This window comes from Hylaeus volcanicus, chromosome 1 (genome assembly GCF_026283585.1).
Source record: "Hylaeus volcanicus isolate JK05 chromosome 1, UHH_iyHylVolc1.0_haploid, whole genome shotgun sequence".
NCBI classification, from domain to species: Eukaryota; Metazoa; Arthropoda; class Insecta; order Hymenoptera; family Colletidae; genus Hylaeus; species Hylaeus volcanicus.
In genome coordinates this window covers 29209585-29233580 of record NC_071976.1, presented here as the reverse complement: position 1 = coordinate 29233580, position 23996 = coordinate 29209585, and the positions used below count along the sequence as shown (strand labels likewise).

At 41.8% G+C, this 23996-nt stretch overlaps 1 protein-coding gene across 3 annotated transcripts in view; it reads left to right on the top strand.

The window, feature by feature from the left end:
- The window catches only part of LOC128884635 (neuroligin-1-like), a 48091-nt gene extending 24771 nt beyond the window's left edge, over positions 1-23320 (top strand). For all 3 annotated transcript variants that reach the window (XM_054138140.1, XM_054138139.1, XM_054138141.1), the window contains exons 3-8: positions 3208-3354; positions 9823-10011; positions 11614-11870; positions 12711-12857; positions 14154-14578; positions 17458-23320. In XM_054138140.1, coding sequence (XP_053994115.1) covers positions 3208-3354; positions 9823-10011; positions 11614-11870; positions 12711-12857; positions 14154-14578; positions 17458-18553 — 2261 coding nt within the window. In that variant the 3' untranslated portion in view covers positions 18554-23320. The remainder of the gene's footprint in view (positions 1-3207; positions 3355-9822; positions 10012-11613; positions 11871-12710; positions 12858-14153; positions 14579-17457) is intronic.
- The last annotated feature ends 676 nt before the right edge of the window (positions 23321-23996 follow it).

Here is a 23996-nt window from a genome sequence, read left to right as displayed (position 1 = left end):
CTCCACGCCTACGGACCGCCCGATGACGTCCAAGATCCTGAGGAAGACCGAAGAGGACGAGAGGGATACATACGTAATTTAACGTTGAATGTGAAGAGCAAGTTTCCCGTTGCTCGTCGATATCGCCTGATCGGTTGGTGTGTCTGTAGCTCCTTCCTCATTTTCCTTTTGCCATTAGCAGTAGATTCGATTTGGTGTGTAATGTTTCTATTGCTTGGATGTGCTATTTATTTGTTCGGGTGTTTTGATCCTGGGTTCCCCTGGGAAGTTTATTTTTGTACGATCAAATATGTTGATAAAAATTGTAAAGCATGCGTGATCCCTGGTCGAATGCGTGGGTATGTGATTGGAAAATCAACTTAATTTATAATACTACGTGCTGTTGAAAATTCAGCCCCTAAAGATAAGAAGAACAACAAGAGAAATGAGCTGTAGAAAGAGTTTGCAAATTGATGTGTATTTGTAATTGTTATACTCGTAACTATTCGTTTTAGTACCTACTCTACGCGAGAGAAAATGCTTTTTAATTCAAAAATTGGTTTTAAAAGTATGTTTACGATCTCTTACTGTTTGATATTAAAAAGCATATTCCAAATATTTCCTTCAAAAAAAAAATGTCTGTAAAACCGATAATAATCTTTCTTCCCTATTCCATAGCAGCGGATTAACCGAGAAACTAGAGAACCGTACCTAAAAAGGGCCATAAGTTTCGTCCACGAGGAAAGCTACGTAATGCGTTATTTCCATTCGTAGGATGTCGTCTTCTCTGGAGATTTCTTTCTCCTGGAAAGCTTGCAGCTCGATAAAATCGAGCAGACGCACGTACATGAGACGAAGTTGGAGGCTGGAAGGATTAATTCTTCCTGAAAAGCTCGCCGTCCTTTCTCTTCCGCTTCTGCTTCTCCATTCTCTCCGCGGGGCACCGTTTTTTTTTTGCATAATACCGTGAAAGGTAATTAAGGGAGGCCAAGGTGATATACTCTCTCTCCCCGAGCGAACGGGCTCCTTTGGGATATTTTTAAATTCGAGCTGCGCCTTCGCTTCTGCTAACGACTTCAAGATCCCTCGTTAAGATCTCGAGACGATGAGACTTTCCCGAGAGCGCAAGTTTTGTTCACTTGATGGATACTAATCGTTTGTTCGACTTTTTCCCTCTTTGCCCATTGCGGCACGTTTTTGCGCGAATTGAATGTTAATTTCGACGAATTAAAGTTTCTAATTGATTCTGTCAGGGAAATTCATAACGTATATAAAGATAATAGAATGGAATTCAATGAAAATTCCTGTCACGTTCGGTGAGAAAATTCGATGGAATTTTCTATTGAAAGAGAAAACACGTAACAGTGGCACGGATAGCCGAGCATTTATCTCCTAAGAATATAAAAAGATAAAGTCATCTTTCAATTGATTCTATCAAAGAAATTCTTTGTATACAAAGATAATAGAATACTGTTCAATGGCAATCCTTGTGGCACCGTGAATTTCCTACGGATAGGATCTCCGGTTCGCCAGAGGTCCTTGATGGAGAGTCGAGACGCGTGCTACGTAGATGGAAAGCTTGCTCGCCTATCCATCCGTTCATGGACGCGATAGAGTCGGGCGTGTCGTGTCAAAATTCGCAACAGGTGGACGTCTCAGTCTCGTCTGGCGTTGCTTACAGCCGGGCGCCGTTGTGGCTCGCTCGCGGACGATTGTGATTTCATGAATCGCGAACGTACCAATGCATCCCGCGGGAAAATAACTCGGACTCGGGGCAACGCGCTGTAATAATTTAGCGGGAAAACTCCACAGGCAATCCTTTTTCTAACTTTCGCTCGTTCAAACATAAACAAATCGGCGAGAACTGATCGATTTTCGATTCTTCCGAAGTTGCGAATTTTTCGGCTTTTGAATTTGACTGGAAGTTGACGTAGGAATGTCACGTTTAACCTCTTTTCTTTAATATGTGTACTTGGGGTGATAGACATGGAGAGCTTTATATATCTGTCTTACTATTTAATAAACAATTATACTTGTACTTTTTACTGAAACTTTTCGTTTTATTTCTTTCCATTTTCCATTCATTGGAAGTGGAATAATTTGATCACCCACCATATATTAATGTTTGAGTATCCAAAAATTCCAAAAATATCGAAAGATTACTTTGATCCGCAAGGAAAACCCTCGTTGATAAATGGATATCGGAATCGGGTGTTCCGCATTATTCTTGGTGTTCCAGAACGAGAAAGCTTGGCTGGATTTTATTTCATTCGACGTTTATCTAGCGGTCCAGATCCGACCGTGTTACATGCCTAGCAATTCGTTCACGCAGCGTGTGCGACAATGTTCTCCAATACGTAAATGTATACGTTGTCGAACACCAGCCTTCTTGCGCCATCCATTTATAAATTGGAGTAGCGGGACAATATTTGGTTGCTTGTGATCTGTTGCAGCAACGCGGTGAGCCTGTATACGTTATTTGCAATTGTACCCGAGTGCTTCGCTGGCTTTTAAGTTAATTGCTGGCCTGTATTTTCTACGTTAAAGTTGTTGGTGTACCTTTACGCCTACAGTTGTTAAGGACTGTGTCGAGAGACCCCATCACGCGATGTAACATTCCTCTTTTGTTTCGCTAATTTCTGACTTTTATTACGGTTCGCTGTTTGCATTGTCATATTTTTATTTAACGTTAAGATATGGGTATAAGTTTCTTATTCGGCGGATCTCACAAGATATACGTGTATATTGTCTTGAGAGAATTGGAGAGTTAAAGAATTCCTATTCCCGAGTCTTATTCTATAACTGACTAATCGCAATCATACAAAAAGTTATTTAATTCTGGCCACAAATGGCTATTGTCTACCATTTCACTTAATTATTTAACTTATCGAATAGTTCAACGAAGGGCCAAAACCATTTTCACAATAATATTACTTGGGGTGCGTGAGTATGGTAGAGACACGTCAGAAATCAGTAGTATGACGTGAGTTTAGTCAGACATGGGAAGAATGACAGGGAAAGTGCAATGTCGACTGGAATTGGCATATTCCTAAATGTTCTTGTCTTCAAATAGACGCAATCTCTATCGCCTTAGTTAGTGATATTACACATAAATAATACTGATTCTAATTATATTAATATATAAATTTTGTACTAACGCTACTTCATTTTATTAAATTAATAACTCTTAAAGATTAAATAATTAGTAACAATTATTTAATGTTTCAGGTAGTACCCCAGACTTGTTACCAGCTCTTCTTCTTATTCACGGTGATTCCTATTCGTGGGGCGCTGGTAATTCCTTCGATGGAACCGCGTTGGCTGCTTATGGACGCCTTATCGTCGTGTCTATCAATTTTCGCCTCGGCGTACTTGGTGAGTTAATAAATTGCGATAAATGTACAGAAACCATCCCCCCTACGGACCACTAATACCAGCTACGGCTCCTTGATGTTGTCCCTGCTAATCTAACGGGACATATTTAGTCTGTTGCTACCCACCAATTTCATCGCCTCACAGCATTTTTCATCATATAACGCGACATGAATTTCGGCTGTTCGAAAATAAAAAGATTTTCAATCTTAAAAGTTTACACAAGCAAAGAAAGGTAACATTTTTCAACCGGGTCCTCCACTTATGCGGGCTTGGCGAGAAAGGTTTTTGTTCTGAATTTGTGTCAGTCGTTTAGGAGAAAACGAGGATTCCTTCTTCAGAACACGATTAAACTTTTAATTATCCACGGTCAGTACATACTAAGTGATTTCCGCGGGCTAGTTGAAAGTTTTCTGTTCATTCTCAAAAAAACCAGCGGAGGCAAATTACGAAACAGCCTTTTTGCCCGTTAACGAGCAGAATCTGAGGAAGAAGTATTTAGGTAGCTTGCTTTTTATATATTTCTGGATTATATAGTGTTCGTCATCGTATACAATAATTATTTCACACTTTTTGCCTTTGAATTTTTCTTAAAAATTTGCACGAACTTTCTGGACAACACGGTTTTTTCATTTCTCTCGCAGAGAACGTTGTATCACGATCGTGACCATTGTAGTTCCCTAATCTCAGATCTCGAGTGAGCCTAAACACGCACACGTCTGCATCGTCAACTTGGACAGCGTAAACCGTCGGTTAATGATCGTGTGAATATTTCACCGAGCAATTTTCTCGTTGAATAAGATTCAAAGGAAGGGATCTGTTACCATCTTTTGAATCTTAATCGAAAGCATTCAGAAAGCAAGCCCGTCCAGGAGGGTTTTTCAGCGCGATAGGCATCTAAATTTCAAGGTGTACACGAACCCTTTGGCATGCAGTCGCGATACGCTTCGTTCGTGCTGGAACAAAGGACTGTGATTACAAGGAAAAGGGAAAAAGAAAGTGGTTCCTTTTAATAGAAAGACGGTTTGGGATAAACGACGATTTGAATCGCACTTCTAGAAGCGTTCAACGTAGCAAACGAACCTACGAATACGAAATTGGATGGGAAATGGGAGTGGTGGGTTGATGGGATTGTTACAAAGAAAATCGTTGTTGTACTGATTCGTATCTTCGGATGTTTTCTTATGCGTATTATTGTTTTCAACTCCTTATACTATAAAAAAATGTCTGCACTTTAGAAAAGTTGAATGGTATAGTTGGTGATGTGGAGTATAAAATTAGTAATTTCTTGTGATTCTGTTTCTATTATTAAACTTGATTATTAACTATCACGAGACCATTTGTGGTGCACTGTTTATGATTTATAGAACATTTCTAGCTTAAACATTCAATTTCTACATTTTTTTTTTTTTCTAAGGGAGCTCAAACAAATAAATCCTCGCGAATAAAATCAACGAACATATCGACCCGTTCTCGCCAAACACACGTTTCGCCTTTGGCACCATTAAACAAGCTCAAAATCATAAAAAAAATCGCGCGAGAGAAAATTGCACAAATACTCACAACTCCTACAGATTTATTTATTCACGTGGATGCTACGATATTCAACCCGAATAATAGAACCGGATTGTACGTTTCTTCACACCTGCAGCCAGTAACCGTTTCGTCGGTCCAACATAACGATAATCGTTCTGTTTGTCCAACCCTGTGCACTTTCCACCGCGCTGAAATATTCCCAACTTCCGCTCCTTCGTATCTTTCCGCGGAAAGTTGTTTTTCCGATTCGAGTCACGCGAACCGTAAGCAACATTAACCGTCGCCACGCCTTCCCTTTGCGGATTTCGTTTCAACCTTTCGCCCTCTGGAATCAAAGTTCTCTCGTAGGAAAATCGACCCACGGTTTTCCCCGCGGTGACAATAACTTTTCACTCCCCTTCTGGAGGCTGTTTCTTCGTTTTATCCCATTTTTCCCTCGACTTGAATCGCGTGGCCGCAAAAAAATGAGCGCACTTTCGTTCGAGAACCACAATTTCCATCCCCTGGCCCCCTGCTCGACGTCGGTGGTTTTTGTTTTAAATGCGAAGTTGCTGGAATAAAAGAGTAATCAGCGGGCGTGGGTTGAATAGGGGCCGCTATCGGTATCGGGTTGCCAGAGGACGGGAAACAAGGGGATCGTCACTTGTGTCGTCTGCTCTGTTGAAACATTCCGCGCGCGAAATTACGCTCAGGCTCGATTTCATCTGCGGCTAGGAACCATTTGCGTCTGTGCGAGTCAGCTGATCTGCGGTTTCCATTCTAATTCACCGTCCAACATGAACGACGTCAACGATATTTCCATGGTACGTCGATCCGTGCCGAACTTTGCGAGAAATTATTCTCTCCTGATTCGTTAGCTGCGTTTAATAATACTCGCGTCCAAGATAGAGCGCCTTTGTGTGCTGCGAATGGGACTTGATATTCAGTGGCTTTAGTAGTTCTGTTTTTTAATGAAAGGTCAAAGGTACATATTTATCAAACTAGATTTATTAAAGGTTTTCATTTATCATAGGTTCTTGAAATATATATGTCTTCCTTTAGAGTATAATAACGATGAACAAAATTTCTACTATTAGTAGTTAATTTTCGGATCCAGGCATGTGAGTATCAGTATCGAGCCCACCAAAAGTTTGTGGGGTCGCTGATTCTAAAATAATATTACTTTCTATCGCCACTATGTCTGTCTGCACGAGACTTTGGTACAATGCTTTGTCTGTAGTCCATCGTAATATCCATTTTTATTTTTTTCAACCAGAACCGGCGTTCGCGGTTTCGAAAAAATAATTTCAGCCACTGTTTCGTAATTTCCGAGCACAGCGTTCGAATTTTCGCGTCACTGGACAGGGGAAGCGATCAAAATTGATAGGCTGGATGAAAAGCGACGAAGGCAGGGGCAAGGTTCAAAAGGTCGTTCTCGTTGTCACTTCTTTGTCTGTGGTCGAACGTAATTGACCTATCGCAGCGGCGCGATATCGCGGCATTAACGCGATGTAGAGATAGACGCGCTATAAATTCAGAGTAAATCGAGCGGCAACGTTCTCCGTGTCCTCCATTCAGGCCAACCCGTTTTCCGCGGCACAATGCGCGGGTGGTTCGCGTCAGCTCCTGTTTCGTGGTTTTCGGGGGGAGGCCGTGCATGTGCACAATTCGCTCGAGTATCCATTCGAATACCCTGGGGCGATCGTCGCGGAGAAATTTTAAATATTGCGCTGTCGCATTTTTGCGGAAAAGCAGCCTGGGAATGTAACGCTAAGCAGGAGAATTGGAAAGTACTGGGAACCGTGTCATTCTTTCCTTTGAAATCTCCCCCTTTTTTCGGGTTCTCTTAGAGCAAATGGATGCGGTAATTTTACGAAACGGGAACCTTTTTTTCCACCAAGGATTTCGTGCGTGGGATTTTCTGCGCCTGTCTTCGTTGTGCTCGATGGATTAGGTCTGGGGAGCCAAGGTTTCGTAGGAAAATGATACACTTTTTTTTTTTTTTGTTGAAGCTTTCAAATCTCAAAAGAAGGATTTATCCGCTTAACATATCGTTAACAATATATGTGTAGAACTAGGATTTATTGACATGTATGAGATCACACGTTAATACATTCCCGACTGCTGACGTGAATTCACGTTATTTCAAATTTTGTTGCTGGTTATGACAAAATTATGAAAATCTATTTATTTTACACGCTACATATTTACAACATAGGATACGGAATTTTCGGTAATTTTTCTCTATCTGAACCCTAAGTTTTAGAAATCCTTACAGTCTGCTCTCGCGTCTTTGTAAAAATTCTTCCAGAAAAAGCAGCGCGAAACAGTTCCCTTCACCATTTATTCCACTCGCAGACAATTGAAATGCAGGAAAGACTACGCTCGCTGATAACGGGCGAACACTCTGTATATTATTCCGTTGATTCACTTATCGCGGCAGTAAAAGAGCGTGAAAAGCGTTGTAGAAAAATTGTACGGTGTGAACAGGAAGTCGGTGAAGGATCGAGGTATCATTTCCGAGCATCCCCGGCACGCACCGCCTACAGTAACACAGTTTTCCAGCGGGGCTTGTTTCGTCGCTCACCCTTTGTTTGAATGGAAGCCGTCTCGTGCGTTTCGTTTGCCGTCGTCGAAGCGAAGCAATGCACCCGCGGCGTATTCCGATATGCCAGCGGTCGCTCGATTCGATTTCTTCCTGGTTCTTTTCCGACCCGTTTTTCATCCCTATTGCCGCCACGTTTCTTGCGAAATTTTCACCCGTATGTATTTATACGTCCACTATGGTGGCTCCAACGTGCGCACAGGTGCGCGAAAGTATTTTCCTTTGTATCGAATCTTTAATGCTTGACCGTTTGTATGGCCCCGAGTTCGTTCAAGTTTTTCTTTGAAGTTAAAAGATTGGCAAGATATGTAAAACAGATTGTTCCGACGAAACCATCCAAGTGCTCGAAACACCAGCCGATTGGAATTCGAATTGATTGCACAGTCAAAGCGTAAATCACAGCCGGCAGTAAATCTCGGTGAGAAGTTGTTCTTGCTGAAAGGAAAATTCGAACAATTGACTCGGGTAGAAACTACCCCTGGTGAATTCTCGTTTTCTTGTCACGTTCTGTAGGCACTAGTATTGAAGTTTGAAACACGACTAATAAAATTGGATACATGAGTTGGGAAATCGAACGATATAAATCCACGCGAATAAATCGTCACGCAGACGGTTTTGGAATTTTCATTGAACGGAATAAATAGTAGAAGAATTAATATAGCGAGGTTTAATGATGAGAATAATTCATTTTAGAATATTAAATTGTGTTAGCTTTCAGAATTTGTTACATTTCGCGTATGAACTGTACAATTTGTATTCGAAATACTAAAAATTAGATACTTATTTAAAGTTAAAATTAAAATTAAACTAAATGTACAATTAATAATTACAGTTATGAAATTAATTTAAAATCAGAAATCCAAAAGTTCTATCGATATAAAAGTCTCCAATACAGTATCGAAGTCGCAAATGATAATAATCTCTGCAGTACAGTTACAATATTCTACGATTTGGTTATAACGTACCAGAAATGAAACTGAACTTTTGCTAAACACAATGGGCTCTATGTAATCTAGTTATATCCAAACAGGACAAGTGAGGGATTAAGAGGTACATTGGCAAAGAGAAAGATAAAATCGTTCGCTATTTATCGTCATCGAAGAGGAGAATCGTATTACGGGAAACTCGTTTGACCAAATGCAGTCTATTTTCTCGATAAAGGTTTCCTCGCGACGACACCAAAGAACAGGAAGTACGACTAAGAAGAGACGAAGAATTGAGCCTTTAAACCCCTTAGATGCTGGAAATATAGCGTACAGCTTGCTCGTAAAGAATCTGTTCGCTGCAGAACTCTAATTTGTTACCGAGACTAAGCCTTTTCTCTCCTTTAATTACCGACTAACTCGATTACTTAACATTCGAACGCTACTTCGAGTGCAAAAGTTTATAATTCAGGGAATAATTAATGCATTGTTAAAAATTAACAATAAATCACTAGCTGACTGAAAATCAGATAAGAAATTCGTGTGTGGAATTTAATTCGCAATTTTGATTCTTTCACGGTGCAAGTGGCAATGGTCGTTAATGGTCAGACACCAAGTAATGGGGGGGTTTCGACTGTACATTTAATTTATTCTTACACGAGTTTGTTTTTGGTCTGAAAATAAACGCTCGAGTGGAGGAGTGTTTATTTTCAGAAATACTGCATCGTTGGGCAAAAAGTAAAGGCTCGGGACCATCGTTTGACTGCGGCGTCGTAACAATTCCAAGAACAATCGAACGCGAAAGAGCACGGGTTTATTCCAAGTCACTCGTAAAAGATTCGCGTGGCCGCGTGAAAAAGTATAAAGGATCGCTTTATGCCCCGCAATAAGGCACTTCGCATTCATGAACTTCAGGATTAATCGTCTCCCCAGGGTCCAGCGATTCGAATTAAAACGACGGCCATCTAGTCTTTGTGTATTGTTGAGCGTGGCATCGAAATGACTCCCGTTCCGCCTCGATCCGCGGCAAATTTATTTACTTTGGGGCGCTTCTTACCTTTGGGAACAGCAAAGATTTTGCGTTTCATTAGAAATCGGTGTTGCGGTTCTTTAAAATATTTTCTTAAGCCTTTCTTTTCTCAACCTTACGCACTGGATAGATCCGTTACTAATCGCCAGTTTATTGTCGCTCGTCGAACGCGCATGAATGCGAAAAGATATAGGTGTTTCCGATGTGTTTGGTTTTAATTCAGCGATGGAAGCTTTTGAATTATGGCTCGCGAGAGATTGCCCCTGGCTCGTTTTATGGCAAGCCGTAAATCCTGTGTTTTAAGAGAGGCAATTGTTTAATTCAGCGTACGAACAAACGGTGGCAATTTGCCTGGGATTCCAGCGGGACACGTACTAATGCGTATAAATTGCTTGCAGGCTTTCTTAAAACCGGGCCGAAGGGGAACGCGCAAGGAAATTACGGCTTGATGGATCTAGTGGCAGGTCTTCATTGGCTGCACGAGAATCTTGGCGCTTTTGGCGGCGACCCCGATCGACTGACACTTTTTGGCCACGGAACAGGGGCCGCGCTCGCCAATTTTTTAGCCGTCTCACCCATGGCAAAAGGTAACGAGACCTCTCTTCCTTACGCAATTCAACTTGAAATACTCCAACTTACAATGAATATTAACACATTCGCGGTGGATATCGCAAATTTGTATCGTTAGGGCGAATATAAAAATTACAAAATATGTTTTGAAATATCAATGTTGTAAATATATAGCGTATCAAAGAAAAACGGTCGCGAATGTGTTAATTATTCATTGAAAGTGGTCAGTGTCCACATATTTATAGGAGTATACGTCGCATTAATGATCTATCACTGAAATAAAATAAAGTCTCCTATTTCTAGACGACCACCACCGATTTGCAATATTTCGAATTAGTTTTGCCTTCAGCAATCCCACGACACGTCTCGCGTATCGCGTCTGACGGCTATCGCAGCCTGGAGTCAAAGGTGTCAGGAATATATCTCACATGCGTGGGGAGCAGTCGAGGGGATATTCCTCGAGGACGACGGTGTCATCACCGTCTCCGTTGTCGACGGCCACTAGAGACCGTAACAAGCTTCCTCGAGTGTAGCCTTCTCTAACCCCACCGACAGGGAACGAAGGGTGCAACCAGCGGGGCTGGAGGGGTGGATACGGAAGCGCAAGGGGGAAAGACTCGCACCTTGCACCGCGTTTCTAGATTGCACCACCATTCCGCTAACGAACCCACCTCATGTCGTCCTTAATGCCTTTCCACAATACGTTTTAGCCTCTTACGTTTCTGGTAGGATTCGGCACCCCTAATGCCAGCCCCTCTCGACCGAAGAGCGGTCTACTCCCAAGGTGACGAGTCGAAAATTCTTGCACCTCTTGCGAAAACCACCGTGGCAATTCGCTATTCGAAGATTATGCTCGGGAGGGTTACAATTCTACCTCTGCGAGGGAAGCCGATGTCGTTTATTCTGACGATACTAAACGTTCAATATAAACGTTTCATACGTATATTTAAAGTATATACTTTCAATAAAATTCTAATTTTTATAGAAGATATAAACCTAAGATGTACCCACCCCTATACCGAAATTGGACAGAGTCGCCAGATTTTATTTGAATTATTTTGAAATTATGTTGATTTTAAATTTATGTTTTTTGATACGATTTATTGGACGAAATATTTCTGTTATGTCTCGTGTCAGTAGTTGATTTTGACAAAGCTATGCAGACTAGAACAGCAGACAGAAATACCTGACATGTATTTATTTATAGTTTAACGGGTGAAACGGGCGAACGAAAGTTTAAAGGGTGAAACTGCTTTCCGAAGTTTCACCCCTCCGATGCTATGTTTAAAACTGTCGGAGATACCAAGTGTTCGAAATAAATTCTTTATGACTTTTGACTGGAAATAACACGACATATATGTAGATACACCCTTACGCGTGTAAAGCGATCGTTTTCGCCCTCTTCAAAATAGAAATTGAGAAAGAGGCTCGCAAAAATGATTTTTGAACTTTCTTATTTATCTATATTTCTTGTAATAATAATACATCTTATTAATTTTGACTTATTTTTTACTCTTTTGTACAGTTTTATCGATGCACATATATTGCATTTTTGTGAGTTAAAGTGCATTATAATACAAATCCTCCACATGCTTGAAATAATTTTTTTTGCGTTACAGATTTAGTCGAGAGGGTAGTTTTACTGGGTGGCTCGGCCCTGTCACCCTGGGCTGTTCAACGAGATCCGTTGGCGGTGAAGCGTCGCGTCTCCGATCAGACTGGATGTCCTGGAGACGTCGAGACAGATGATATCGCGCCGTGCCTTCGTTTGAGGAACCTGGAGGAACTTTTCGCGGTGCAGTTGGATCCACCAAGATTCACTTCTGGGTTTGCACCCTTCATGGATGGAGCGGTCATGCCTCAACCGGTCAATCAGGTACCTGAGATCCTCGCAGCCTCTTCTGATTTATTCTTATCCTCATTGATTCCTACTGATTTTCGAGTGTTAAGAGTAATATAACAGGAAAAAATGTCCTCATTCGGTATGAATTTTTCACCCTTTGCCCTCAAATGTCCATCCTTTCCTAACTTTTGCCAATAAATATCCAAAGATTTCCAATAACCAGGTATCATTCCAACAAACTCCATGCTACCAAAAGTGCCCTTTATAAACACCATTTCTACAATTCTCATTTTCCCCTTTTTTCAACAAAATGCCACCGAGTGCAAAGGATGAAAAATTGACATTGGTCCGAAACGGTCAGTCTCTGGTAAATTCAGAAGACTCGATATTTTCGAATGGCGCGTCACAGAGACCCGTTAGACGTTACTTCGTCGGAATGGTGTACCAAACCGTTGGTAAACGATGAGTTTGCTAATTGACCCGACAACCGAGTGACAGACGTCGAGCCGGGCTGGATCTCTATGGACGCGGTCTCGCTATCCCGGTATTAAGTCCTGGGCTCTCCCACGGACCGTAGTTGCCGTTAATCATGCTTCCATCGTCGAACGGGTGTGTCTTTTTCTGAAAACCGATCGAGAGTATCGGCGAGCAGAATTGCTTGTCGGGGAACTTTTAATTAAAAGCCATAAAGTATACACTGTAATTGCAATTACTGCAAGTTTCGCAATTGGAGCCTCGCTACGGAATCGATAGTTCCTCAACTTCTTCCCGCGTTTACTTAATTGCGCGACGAACGGTCGCGGGTGGGCGGGAGGGGATTCGATTCATCGACTGGTGAGTTTCGATTGGCGACCTTTGTTCTCTTCTGCGAAGAATTTCCAGCCGACCGCTGCCTCGTCGGGTCTGATGCCCCTGGTGCCTGGTCCTGGGACAGAGTTCGCTGGCTTCGGCGATCGGGACCTGCTGCTCGGATTAACGTCGGAGGAAGCTTGGGTAAATCTCACCGACGACGACATACAGGTAAGGGAACAGTCGCAAGTAGGTCAGATGAGTCACGGTTAGTTAACGGCGAACAGCGTTTACCTCACTCTCTTCCCTGCCTTTGGATTTCATGTAACTTATTCAGCTCAGGGAGACTTGCGAGCTTCCCAGTTCGTGCTTCGTGATATGATCGAGAGGGTTGGGTTGGTATTTTTGGTTTAGAATTGAGCCTATTTGATTATCTGAAATCCTGTCCCGCAAAAAGTTAACGCAAACACGTTCTTAAATCATAATCGATATGATCCCCCCTCCTTCAAAAACGGTAATCGCTAAACATTCCTTTGTTTTCTCACGCACGATTCCACTCTCGGTTGTTTCCATCGTATCGCGAAAAAATTAATTCCACGCACTTTAATTCCACGAATCGGAACATCGATACGAGCGAGCGTAACGATGTTCTTCAAATTGGGCTGAATTATTTTTAATCGAGGTAGCGAATTTAACGAGACGCGAACAGTCCACACGCATCCGGCGCGTTGATAATTGACACGAACCCAATAAATTACTAATTACCAGATTCAGTGCTGCAAAACGTGCCCACCGATCGCGCCGGACATTATCGACAATCCGATGGTCACGGTATGTGGCCACCTTGTAAAGCGTATTTCCGCAGCTCCTTGACAATTTGATAATGATCGGACGTTTCGTGGTACACGAAATTACCTGAATCGTTCCATTTACATGCATCTGCGCAGTTATGGCTCGAAATGGGACCGGTTCCGCTTTGAAATTAATTTCCACTAATTAATAGTAACGATCAAAAGATCTTCAACTAGCAGGATCTAATCAAGGTGTGCTAGCTGAGGTAATACGGGCGAGTGGAGTTCAATTACTATGGTGCTGCTAGAATTCAATTATTAACGAGACTTTATTTTGCAAATTTATTGGAGAAATATTTCTAAAAATGCAACAATGAATCCATCGTGATGTAGGTTAACAGATTTCAATGTAATTATCTGTAAAACATGGATTACGTATTTTTACATTTAACGTCAATTCGCTAGATTTAATACTAGATTTAATACCACCGATAATAAAATAAAAATTTCCCTCTAACCTCCATCTTTTCCCAACTTTTCCCACAGCCAATTTCCCCGATCGAATTCAGACTTTTCACCCACTCTACAGAGGGGAGGGAGTAGTATCGAATCGAAAAGGTAGAAAAAGAAAAAGCACACCGTTGCCTATCGAACGATACCGAATTTTCACGGTGGTCGTTCGCTGGTGACAACTCGAGAGGCTAACAGGAAAATCGCCCGCTGGGTGTGATTGCAGAACGGCTTGAACGAGACCAGGAGGGATCGTATTCTCCGCACTTACGTGCGAAACACCTATCGTTACCACCTTCACGAGATCTACTCGACCCTCCGTAACGAGTACACGGACTGGGAGAGAGGCGAGCAGAGTCCGTCAGCCATTTGCGAGGGCCTGTTGTCCCTCCTGGGGGACGGTCAAGTCGCAGCGCCGCTTCTGAGGCTCGCATTGCTGCATTCAGCCGCTGGTGGCCGCGGTTACTTCCTCCATTTCCAGCTTGGCGATCGACCGAGCCAGAGGGGCGAGGAGGTCCCCTACCTCCTGGGGATACCTCTTCTCCGCGGAGAGATCGTCTCCGTTTTGTCCGCTCCCGTCAACTACACTGTGGCAGACGAGAACCTGTCCAAACTGTTGGTTCACTACGTGGCGAACTTCGTGAAACGAGGGTGAGTCTCACTTCCGTGTTCTTCCACGATGGTCTCGCTAGGGGGTGCGAGGGTGACGTCACGATTAGGTGACGCAGTCTCTGCACTGCGTTTCAGCAGAACCATTTGAGTAATAAATAATTTAAAAGTGCTATTTTAATTTGGCTAGTTGTTTGCATCTTTACTATTGCAATTACAATCAGTGACATACGAGAATTACGATTCACGAGTACCATTAGTCCAAAAAGCATTCTACCTATGACTCTATATGGTACAGAATTTCATTGGGACACAATGAGTTACCGTGGCACTATCCCTAGCGACGCTACTGTTCTTGTCTCCAGTTTTTATACACGGTTTTCTCCAGTGGATCTCGTTGTTCGCGAGGAGTTGGAAACTTTGACTACCGTTTGGAGATTGGATTTGCCAGCGAAATAGTTCCTCCGGCCATTTCGAACGCGATATCCGACTGGTCGTCGGTTTGGCCCCCTCGCCTCTTTGGAAACTCAAAGATACGATTTAAATCTTCGGTTTCCCTGTGCGTCCAGTTCGGGATTATCGCGTCTTGTTGAGCTGGAAATAACGACGGGCCTGTGGCCGCGCTTTGGGGATAAATCTATTTTACATTTAGATGTCGAGGCTGCGCAGGAGGATCGTGGTATTTGCAGATAGGGCCTCGCGACGAATGGTCTTCCAACACGTGGAAAGTTCGTTTGTTAATCCCTTAAGTTATGATTTAATTCAAAGTAACTGTGCTCGTTTGCGCTGATTAATATACGATTACATGTTGGACGTAATTACTATACGAGTATATTCTTTAATGTTTAGCTAAAGTATAATCATATTTCAAAGTCATAACGAACATATTATTGACAGTAATAAATTTCACTTTCTTTTCGAATACTTTCAAACCATTCTGATAAAGCAATATTTTATGACCGTTCTCAGAACATGATGGAATATTTAAAACCCAATTAATTTAACCTCGCCAGAAGGCATCGTTCTCTTGATTTGATTTAATGGAACTTTGTGAAACGAATAAAGTTGGACAGTTTAACGAGTTCGTTCGAGTTTCGAAGACACATATATTTAAATAATTTCATTTCCATGTTACCGATTCATAAAAAAACGAAGTTTGTCAAGCATAAATGTGTGATTAGCGATATCAGCAGCTAATGATTAATTTATCGCGACAAGAATCATTAATATTAAACAACTTACTTTGTCAGTGGCACGCGGTATCATATAGGTATCGATCCCGTTTGATATCTGCATAATTAACACGGTCTGATATAAAATGATACTTTAATCCCTGGTATTGACATTACTGATTCGATAATATTCCCATTAACGACTAAATTCGTCGAAGCTTACAGTGACTGATTTTCAGTAATTCCAAGTTTCGGACTCGGTCGAATCGAGTCACTTTCTTAGTTTTTCTTCTCTTCTATATTAGATCTTTATACAACATAGAACTGTGATCAACGACCAAACACATTTTACGTTACAAAGACTTGAAACAGGAAAATCTTTTCTTCTGGCTTCCTGTAATGATTTGATCGACGACCGTAGATTGCGAGTTGCTTTAATCAGAGAATGGGCTTCTATCTTAGAGTATCGCGTCGTCCCAGATTTCCTCCCTTCGAGCCGGTGGAATCGATGTTTCAGTCTTGGTTCTTTCGTCTTCTCGTATATATATATATATATTTTTTTTTTATTCTTACAACCAGTCGTTTCCACGAAAGGAAAATTCTGACTGGGCGAGGTGTGCGACTGGATACAATGCACGGCGATATGACTGCGCTCGTATCCGTGTGATATCGCAGGGCACCTGCTGGTTCAGGGAAAGCTGCACGGTGAACTCAATTTCGAAACGCAATTTCCGTTCAAGTCCCTCGTTCTTCGTCGACTATACAAATCGAACAATGAACCAGCAACGACGAGCGTGAAATAATTAAACGGTTTGCCTAGTTTGCAGCCCTGACGATTGGGTGACATTCGAGATTTTCTGTGGGGAGAAAGTATTATATTTGTCGTATCTGTTCATACTTGTTGAATTACGTCTGGCTTTTGATCAAAATTCTGATAGTGAAATATTTTTCTACGCTTTGTCAGTCATGCAAGTAACTTTCCGTATTTTATTGATTAACGTAAACGTCGTGGATAATAATTTATACATTATTATTATTAAGTTTCATCGCAGATTACAGTGTTTGCCTTGAATATTATTTTCGAAAGATTCTATTGTTTCGATCCCGCACAACTTTCTGATCAAAGTTCTACGCTACATCTCCATGTATATTAAAATCCTCAGACGTAGCGTTTGTTTGCTTAGGCACTCATCGAGCTGAAACAAAAATTCACAACACTCGACCTACGTAGAATATGTACAGTTTAAATGGAACATGGTTGTTGGAAACACATCTGCATAACGAACCACGAGAGAAACGTTTATCTTTTTTAGTTCACGTTTGAAAAATTATACGTCTATGTAGTTAGTAAACATTCTACGTCATATCTGAATGTAGGACATTAAAATTCTCCGATTCGATTCCAACCGTTACTAGGAATAATCTCTTAAATAACACCAACGTTTCACTTAAAAAGAATTATTTAAAATCCATGTCACATTTAACTGTATACACTAAAATCCACCTCCGCGTCGATTGGATCTCTTGTTAGCAATAACCTCCCAAGTAACGCGAACTTTCCACCCGAAAAGAAACGTCCTCTAACTCCTGCAGCTGCTAGAATAAAAATATCAAATACGCCAGGGCGAATTTACGATCGTCCGTCAAGTTCTATCTCTAAACCGATCGGCTCGAACACAATTTCCACCTCGAAATCCGTATCACCCACACGCGTACAGCGCGGCACGTTTCGTGCATGGGATGTTTCAGGGACCCTAACGGCGTCAGTCCGCTGACATCAGGATCCGACGGGCTTCCGACCAGCCCTCCGTTCTGGGATTCGTACGATTCAATAAATCAGCTCTACCTGGAGGCCGGTCGTAGCACGGAAATGCGGTCGCATTACAGGGGTCACAAGATGTCTCTGTGGTTGAATCTGTTACCCCAGCTCCATCGACCCGGTTACGAGATCAGTATGCGTCACCATCACCTGGCCGATAGTCCCAGTCTTTACGAAGGCGCGGTGCGTCCTCAGACGATGGCGCTCCCGCTCCCGGCGCCTCCGTTACCCATGCCCTCGCCCACGGAACCGTCGTCGGTATCCACCTCGATATCGACCACCGAATGCACACCGAACGTGACCGTCGCTACCACGGTGGCAACCACCTCTAAAACGCTGCAGCACCCGAATCTGGGCCCAGGACCCAACAACCTTCTGAGGAAACTGGCCTCTAGCCACTACCAGAGTTACACCACCGCCTTGACGGTCACCATAGCGGTGGGCGTGTTCCTGTTGCTGTTGAACATCCTCATCTTCGCTGGGATTTACCATCAGCGAGACAGGAACGTCTCGGGTGGCGCTGGCGGTCTGTCGTCCGCGTTCGGCGACAAGAAGAAGGAGGAATTCTTGGAGGCTGGATGCTCAGGGATCGAGATGTCCTCGGGTAAGCAAAGGCTGTCCTCGTTGAACCTAATGGACTCTCCGTCCTCGAGCCCGCCGCCTCACAAGGCGAAACTGGCGCAGGAGTTAGAGCTGCAGCTGCAAGAATTTCAGTGCTCGCCCCCACCTGGAGGCGGCAAGAGGATACTGGAGCCACCGTTGTATACCATGAGTCCCTGTGTTCAGCGAACACGTACACCGTCGCCATGCGTCGACGCAACCACTGCCAGGATGGACGACGACGACGACGACGACGACGGGGACAGCAGCGACGATGACAACGACGACGAGAATCTCCCGGAACCACCGCCACCCCCCAAGGCTCCAGCGCCCAACGTGGCTCTGTCCTGTCCAGGAATCCTCAGGCAGCCTGGCACACCGGGCAGCGCCAAGAAACGTGTTCAGATTCAGGAGATCTCGGTCTGAAGAAGACTCTAGACTCTAGGTCGCTACTGCTGGCAGTAGTCGACCCCTGTTGGGAGAGCTCTTGGGGATTAGAAGTCGATAGACGCTGGAACAGCGTCGTCCAGTTATTAGCATCGTTACGTGCCATGGATTTGAGACATTGTTTAAAAGGGTTTACGACGAAGACGCGCGCTGGCCTACCGGTGCACCCGACGAACACTCGAGCGTAGTCGGATCCACGAAGAGTACAGGTCCTGTACTCGTGGTTTCTTAGAATTTTATCGGGGAGAATCCGTAGTTGGAGATTATATCGTTAGCGGAACGAGGAGCAAGGAGAAATGAGAGGTCGTAGAATGATTTGGACTGTGTTGACTGCGATTTAGCGGGAGATTGACACGTGTGGCAACGATTGATAACAATTGGTCAAATAGTCCTGCCAGTAGGGGGATGAATCGGTGGTCTCGAGAGAACTCGATATTCCGTGCGAGACGCTCGATATTCAGTAGTGTCATTGAAATAGGCCCAATAATAAATGTCTGCTACTTAATCTATTTCAAAAAATCGTTACCCAAAATTTCAAGTTTCATACGATTTTTACTAGAAAACTTAAATGTCGAACCAAATATGAATACTCCTTTTAAAGCGAAACTGTTAATGCCAATAATACGATATTACAATTGAATTGTACTACATTTCATTGCAAAATCTATCAAGTACAAACAATCTTCCTATGTGTTCTTCCAGTGTAGAATTTATTTGAAAAACGGGTCTATTGAGATGCGCGGTACTGTATGGATTAAAATGGGGTAGCGAAATTCGATTAAAAATTATTTCCAGTATTTCTTACTGCGTGGAAAGGATCGAGCCCCCACTCAGGAGCGTCTCCGTAGAGGAAACGATTCTCGCCAACGATTTTATCGATTGTTAATCGCGCACAAGTGTTTCGTAAGTTCGACGGTTATCGTGGGGATGATACGACCGTTTCGAAGGTCCTTAGCCGCTTGCTCGAGTTCTTCAGGATTAACGACATCGAGGATGTTGACCTTATCGAGCTATTGGGATCCTTCAGGAAACTTCCCCGTGAAAGTACACGAGGATTTGAGAAAACCTCGACGGAAGGACTCTTTACCTTCTTCCTTCGAAGATGGTGGCAGTGGGACGGGGAAGTTTCGTAGAAAATGGGATATCAAGTGCGCAGAGTTTGGTTCGTCGAGTATCCGTATAAGGATGTGATTGTTTAAGGAGGGTCGCTTCTCCTTCTTTGTTGATATATAAAAGAACGATGATCTTGCAATCTCGAAAAAGCGTGTTATTAGGTTACGTTTAAATTTTTTGTTTTCAAGCTATTTTTAGAACCCGAGATGTTACATGAGAAAAATGGTATCGATTATTGAATAAAAATGTTATATGTAATAAATTTAGTTATACATTTGTTTCAGACTGTTCTTTAGAATTTAAAAATGTTACGAATCGAATTCGTCAAATTAATATATATAAAAAGACAAATAACATAAGTATGTATATAAAACAAACGGTTTTTTCGAGGCTCCAAAATGATCGTCCCTTTATCTGTACGCATAGACGCTTGTCTACTCGAAACAATAAATAATTTCATGGTTTCGCAAATCAGCAGAAAAGGGGGAGTCACGTTCGAGCCAGCAATCGCATATTTATTTATGAAAGAGCAATCATAATCGAGCCAGGTAATCCGTACAAGAAGCTCATTCGTCGGCGGAGGTCGTCGCGACGCTCGACGCCGTGAAACGAGGGGATTGATATAATCTCAGGAACCCAAAAGACAACGCGCGCTGGGGAGCCTGGACTTCCTCGGGCTTCCTTTATCCGGATTTGTCGGAGCACTAAGTGGAATTATTCGAGGAATTGGAGGGTCCGACCTCGACTTTTGGCCTCCCGTGACTGCGGAACGGGGGACGGGGGGTAGGGGGATGTCGATCCCTAGGACTTGGACCTGATCAAGCGAAACCGCAGGTTTGTTAAGGAAGACGGAGCCTGCTAGCTAATGAATTGGTGAATCGTCGAAGTTCTTGTCAGTGTAATCGCGCGTGTCCTTAGATCAGTGAGCGTGCGAGAGAGCGTGCGTGAGAGAGAACAGTGATTTACGCGAGAGAGAATGGGGAAGGATGGCAGCGAGGACGAGGAACGATGGACAAAATAAATTGTAAATTGTACTCGATGTGGGAGACGCTTGGAACGCGCAGAGTGTCCGGGTCCATCCTAATTCTGTTCTACTTCTCTTCCTGGAGGATGCTTACAAGGACGATTATCGTGAGGGGTGAGTGTCCCGTGACAATTGTTGTGATATAACACTTCCGTATTTGGTTGATGGGAGTATTTTTTAAACTTCGTTCTACCGGAGTGTTTCTTAAACTTCACAGATGTTTTACGGAATCCCTAAAGTAGGATTGAATTATCCTTCTCATATACATATTTATTCTATTTAAAGCTGAATGTATTTAAGATTTGCATATTTTTATTGAATTTGTGTAAGTCTTAGGTATTTATTATCTACCGAGGTAGAATTAAATTGTTACTATGAAATATTGGACAGATTTGAATGGCAATGACAGGATGTTTCATTCTTTATATTTTTACGATTGACAATAGAAAACTTTATGACATATTTTTATTAGTATAAATACTTCGTAAGATTTATTTCGCTGTATTCTAACCCTCACCGGGCCGAATTTTTGTTTTCTGCAAATAACTTGCAAGGCATGTATTTTGATATTACAAGTTGATGGTGCTGCAAACCGTCATTAATATTATTATTGGTTATCAGAGATATTGTGGAGTAAAATGTCGATATATTGGAGAAAAATTTATAGAATGACCAGGAATATCATTATTAAGATTATTGAACGTTAATAATATTACATTATTATTATGGTTATTAATACTGAACGTTTTTATTGTGTACATGGTTAAAGATTGCATATATTGTATAGAGGAATAGTTTGTTGAATGGCCAGAAACATTACTCTTATTATTATTATTATTATTATTATTATTATTGAATGTTAATAATAATACATTACTATCATTATTAATATTATTACTGAATGTTTATATTGTGTATATAGTTACAGTGTATGCATGTTGTATTACTGATCGTTTTTACGGTGAACACAGTCGAAGAGTGTACATGCCGTGTACAAAAATAATTTGTTGACTGGCCAGGAAATGTTTTCCAATTTGATCTCGATCCAAACAAATTAATTTTATGGTTATTTCTAAATCGATCATCGTAGTTGTTGTGTAAGTGAAACTCTTTACACTTTCGAATAAACGATTGTTTTCAATTAGTCAAACGCGAAAATGAATCGCTGCAAGTCGAAACGTGCTCCCTCTCATTGTTATTCCGTCGTGCCAGTTTCAAGCCAGATCATCGACGGGCGTGAAACGAAAATTGAATTGTAAAATCAGTTCTTGAACGTAAATGGATTTTCCAATCAGTAAATTTCACGGTGTCTCGTTCTTGTTACCTATACATACGCCACGCATCTGTCGGCAAATTTTCCTGTGCAGAGGAACCGTTCATTGTTCTCTCTGTTTCTCGAACAGTTAGCCTTGATTACGTTTTACCGAACGGGGAAACAGCGTTAGGCTCTTGTCGAGCTGAAACAAAAATTCGTAACACCCGACCTACATAGAAAGAACTTTATTGGAGGGAAAAAAGTCTGCATAATAAAGTTTTGTGTAACAAGATTTCTTGTTTTAAATCTGCGTTGGAAAATTCTACGTTTATATAGTTATTTAATTATTTGGAAACTTTGTGAAATTTTAGTTGTAATATAAATAATTTGTTACTTTTGTACAAAATTAGTGCGGAAATGTATTCGACGAAGAAAGAAAAGACAAATTCCTTGATTTATACAGGTGGATTGGTCTTTTCTTTGGATAAGTAGAGACAGACAGTGACAATGTTCACGAATGACAAGAACGGTTCGAGGCAGGTTTTTATTTTTTCGACAATGTGCACACTTTTATGCGAAGAGAGAAAAATCTGCTTCGAATGGCATTGCTTTATAAGAACATGCTTCGATCGAATAACCTAACCCAGACAGTTCAAACAGCGGAAAATTCGAATGACAGAGGTTCCACTGAAGTCGATACAGGAGATGGAGAAGATAAAGAGGAGTTTAAAGCGAACAAAGTCGTTGTAAGCATCCGTGCGAGTCTGAGTGTTGCGAGATTGTGAAGAAAAAGAACCCGTGCGAGGGGCCAGCCGTAAGTAACCTAACTAATAAATTTAGTTTAGTCGAGGAACGCTCGCCATCGTAAAAGAATTCGTGCGTCTTAGCGCCTAAGAGAAGATAAAAAGGGTCGATCGTCTTGGGACGTTTGTCGAACCACGGCATGGCTTGAATTTTCCAAAGATAAGAGAGAGAGAGAGAGAGTGAAAGAAAGAGGAAGCATGTGTGAGAAGCGTGAAATGTTCGAAAGTCGTTGAAAATTTGTCGATTCATCGACGGATCCTCGATTCGTTCGATCAACGCGTTTCCTTTCCTTTCCCTTCGTTTTTGAATCGCGAACACAATGATTTCAAGCGACGGGTGTGCTCGTTTCGAACGAATCTCGTTAGTTCTAAGATTCTCGATGAATTAACGCGCGAAACAGCGACGTCTTCAACGTCATTTACATACAGAATTAAATACATACGTACATGTAAACACACGTACACAGACACACACGAACACACACATTCAACTATCAATGTTTGGAATGTTGGGATTTGTTTAAATAAATACTTAAAGCATTTAAAGCGTACGTATTGGTACTTCGATTGCAACTCTTGATCCTTTCTCGAACAGGACAATACAACTTCCAATCTTTTAGTACGAAGCCTGTGAAGAGGCAATTTATGTTGTACTGCGTTTCCATTTTTTTATTTGTTAATTTGAAATGGACGTATAATCTTGTCGATTACGATATATTCGTTAATTTTTGTTCGAAGAATTTTATTTGATTTCTGTATTAATTTAATTCTACAGTTCTATCGATTGGTTACTTCCGACTCCTTCGACGTAAAAGACAAGACCTTCGAGTTGCCTGTTCTTCAGCATAACAGGTACGTATTCATTTTATTTCATAAGTAGTTGTCCTATTATTCTATTTAATAAAATAGAAACAAATTGTTATCGAGAGTCGTATGAATTTTGAAATTCTTTAAATGTAATTTAATAGAAATATATTAAAGACCTTAAACGACAAAAATATTCCTCAAAAAAATCTACTCTTTAATCACAAAAAACAATAGTACTCCCTTAAACATAGTACGCTTAGAAAACGTAAATAAAACACACACGTGCTTACTTCTGTATTCGCACAAGTCTGACACGATGTGAATTTCTTCCCTGGCACACTCTGTATTCGAATACAGAGCACAAGCGCGCGTTCACACACACACACACACACACACACACACACACACACACACACACAC